Raw genomic sequence first — 3,400 nt, forward strand, 5'->3', positions numbered from 1 at the left:
TAAGCCTTGCGGCGAGGCACTTTTACTTATATTCCCTTTTTCTTTCTCTTCATTTTGGACGGGTGAGATCTTCTGCCGGATCCAATCCTCACTGTCCATCGCAGAAGGCGGCTGCGTGTATGCAAAGACGGTCGCTACAATGGCGAAATGGAAATAAGGTTTGTGGATGCGGGGTAGTTTGGGTAGATGAAATTTGGAGGAAAACTAGTCCGGTCCAGTGCACGTGGGTCCATCAGACCATCTGGGAAACTTCAAGGGTGCACCAGCCCGGGGGTACAAATACCCCTCTCCTCTTTCTCTCTCTACTCGTGCCTTAACATTTCAGTTTCTCTCTCTTGAAAAACCCTTGACCTCAACTCTTCCCCAAAGGAAACAGTAACATATTTGTCTTGCCCTCATTTTTGAAGATCAAAACCCCCCTCTCTCTGTCTCTCTCTCTAACCAAAAATCAACAATTGTTTCTTTCTCTGTCTAAAAATGTGTGGTGGTGCCATCATCTCCGACTTCATTTCGAGGAGCCGCTCAACAGTCTGCGGTTACCGCTACAACAAAGATGAAATCCAGACTCAATCGGTTTCTCTCTCCTCCAACAAAAGGCCTTTCTCTTCAGGTTGGTTTTTTTTCCCCTTAATCCTTCATTCTTTTGGTTTACAATTAGCGTTTGTCTTTAAAATCCTCCATAGGAACGGAGATTTAGATGTCTGATCGGGTTTTTATTTATTTTACAGGGGATTCAACCGTTTCTCAAGGTGGTAAAAGGAAGAGGAAGAATTTGTACAGGGGAATCAGGCAACGTCCATGGGGTAAATGGGCGGCTGAGATAAGAGATCCGAGAAAAGGGGTTAGGGTTTGGCTTGGAACTTTCAACACAGCTGAAGAAGCTGCCAGGGCTTATGACGCAGAAGCTCGAGAGATCAGAGGCAGCAAGGCCAAGCTTAACTTCCCTTTTGAAAGCCCTAAGCGAAAACCCTCAGTTTCAGAGCCTCGAACCCTGAATTTCTCTTCTTCCAACTCATACCAGGGGCTCAATCACCATGATAACCAGAGCTTTGACCTAGGCCTGAATGAGCAATCTAATGGCTCTGATTTGCTCTTGTTCTCGAACAATGTCCAGCCCTTTACCACCTCGGAACTCTACGGTTTCGACATAAACAATGAAGCATCTGGTTTGTCTGTCGAGGTTGGTTCTCAATCTCTAGCGAGTTGTAGTGAGATGCCACCAAGTCCATTTCCTGAACCAGAGAGCAAAGGAAGCAGCGAGGCTAAACCTGAAATTAAGGTTGCAGAAGCAGCAGAAGGGGAGAAGAACACAGCTGAGAAGTTATCAGAGTCTCTATCTGCTTTTGAATCTTATATGAAATTTTTCGATATCCCTTATCTTGACGGAGCGGCCACTGAAAACGCGGAGACCATACAAGAAGGGGTTGGAGCTTCAATGGAGCTATGGAGCTTTGATGATGCTCCTTTCATGGCCGCTCCTCAAGCGGCGGGATTGTGACCGAGAAAGGGAATTCTCTCTGTAAATAGAGGCGAGAAAACTTTGAGGGTTTGAGGTTTCTGCAACTTTTAGTCTTCTGTCGTGGGATTCGAAATTCTTCGTTTGAGATTGTTGGGCTTTTTCCCGGCGGAGGATTGGATATACCGGTGAAAAGTCGGTGATTTGTCGATTCTTTTTTCATTAATGTTAAAGAGTGTTGTAATTTCACATTAACTATTCTAAAATTTTAATTTGAGGAAATTATTTCTGGAAATGTTAATGTAGCCCTGCTCGCACCCATCTCATGCGTTAGGAGTTAAAAATAAATAAATGAATACATAAAGAGGCTATAAATTTGGAAATGAATTCTAAATTTGAGAAAAAAAAAAGTAGTGAAAATAAGCAACATTAAAATAAGAAAAGAGCAGTAAATGTCTAAAAGAATACCAATAAAATTGAGAGGGGGGAGTATAAAAATGCAGAAAATTGTTAAAAATTCAAAATTGATCATCAAAACCTTAAATAATTGTACTAAGAATTTGTTAATGCATGAATTACAAAAGGAATATAATTCTTATAAATTGCCTTTTATTATTTTGAGTTTGTCAAGTTTATATACTGCTCCTTGTTGGAAGAGTCCCAAGTTACTCGATTGAATCCCGTTAACTGCTATTCCAAATTCCTCATTTTCAGAAACTGTCCAAATAATGAAATCAATTCACATGCTTTTGTGGGAGCATGATGTAAACTTGACTTCCTCCCGCGTAGGTTGTTGTAAAGTTTTTTTTATTTGAAAATTACTATAATAATCAACAATTGAATAGAAAAGAAACGTTGATTTTGAATTTTGAAGTACTTAGGTTTTGGCATCAAAAAATTTAACAATTCATTTTGAATGATGGTATTATCCTAGTCCCTCAAGGAAAATTGTTTCAAGCAGGTTGGACTGTATTTTTACATACATAGTCCAGTCCAGAAATTGTAGATGCAAGTAGGTATTCCATCTAAAAACAATAGAAACTAACTGTCCAAATGTTTTCTTGTTAGAATTATTATTTATAATTTTTAAAATTTATTTATTTAATTTTTATATTCAGATCTCCATGTTAAAGATTATGTGTCTTTAAAGATTAATTTTTAAAATCCATCTCAAAAATATATTTATTTAAAAGCCCTCATTTTTTACATATGTGGGGTTGGTCGTATAGAAACCGGGGCCCTTTTCTCAAACACAGACTTGCGTGCAAGTTGGCCCTTGGGTTGAAGATGTTACATCCATGTTCAAAAGGAGTAAATTACTCAAGGGCAATAAAGTACTGGCTTTTGCTCGAGAAAAAGTTTACTAAATTTTAGATGGGAGAGAATTTATGGCGAGCCAACGCACACTGTTCTCTCGTAAAATCATATTTACAAATCGTTGTCTATCATACATTTTGCTTTATAGAGATCTATACCCTCAATGGGGCCGTTCCTCGTATTTTTTTCTCACTATTTTCAATCGTTTTTTTTTGGGCCTATTTGTTGTTCTTTTTTTTTTTAGCCTTCTACTTAAGTAATACGTACCTCTTAAGAGATGTTGAAATATAAGGCTAAAATGAAAAAAGAAAAAAAATTTGACAAAATCAAATGTAAAAGGTGAAGAGTAATGTTGGCCAATTCAACCCGGAACGTTGGTCAAACCAGAACCGGGAACTCGCCGATCCAGTTTTGGCCAATTTTAGTTGTCCGGCCGGGTATTTTTTTAAAATATAAAATATAAAAAAAATAAGAGATTTATTTGTAATGTGTTTTTAATTTTTTTTTATCATTTTGGTAAAGATTGGAAAGTATTTTTTTTCCCTATAAAGGCTTTGCATTTTTCATATTTTTAAAATCTTTTGGAAAATATTTTTAGGCACAAATTGATTTTTAAAATCTTATTTA

The 3,400-nt window shown here is 37.4% G+C and overlaps 1 protein-coding gene across 1 annotated transcript; it reads left to right on the forward strand.

Annotated features, from left to right (window-relative positions):
• Nucleotides 1-308: 308 nt before the first annotated feature.
• On the forward strand, nt 309-1,751 carry LOC18431317 (uncharacterized). Its single transcript, XM_006841442.4, has 2 exons — nt 309-610; nt 729-1,751. The coding sequence occupies exons 1-2, from the start codon at nt 478-480 to the stop codon at nt 1,496-1,498; spliced, it is 903 nt and encodes a 300-aa protein (XP_006841505.1). The 5' UTR covers nt 309-477; the 3' UTR covers nt 1,499-1,751.
• Nucleotides 1,752-3,400: the final 1,649 nt, after the last annotated feature.

This window comes from Amborella trichopoda, chromosome 2 (assembly GCF_054954075.1).
Source record: "Amborella trichopoda isolate Santa Cruz 75 chromosome 2, AtrichopodaSantaCruz75HAP2 v2.0, whole genome shotgun sequence".
NCBI lineage: Eukaryota > Viridiplantae > Streptophyta > Magnoliopsida > Amborellales > Amborellaceae > Amborella > Amborella trichopoda.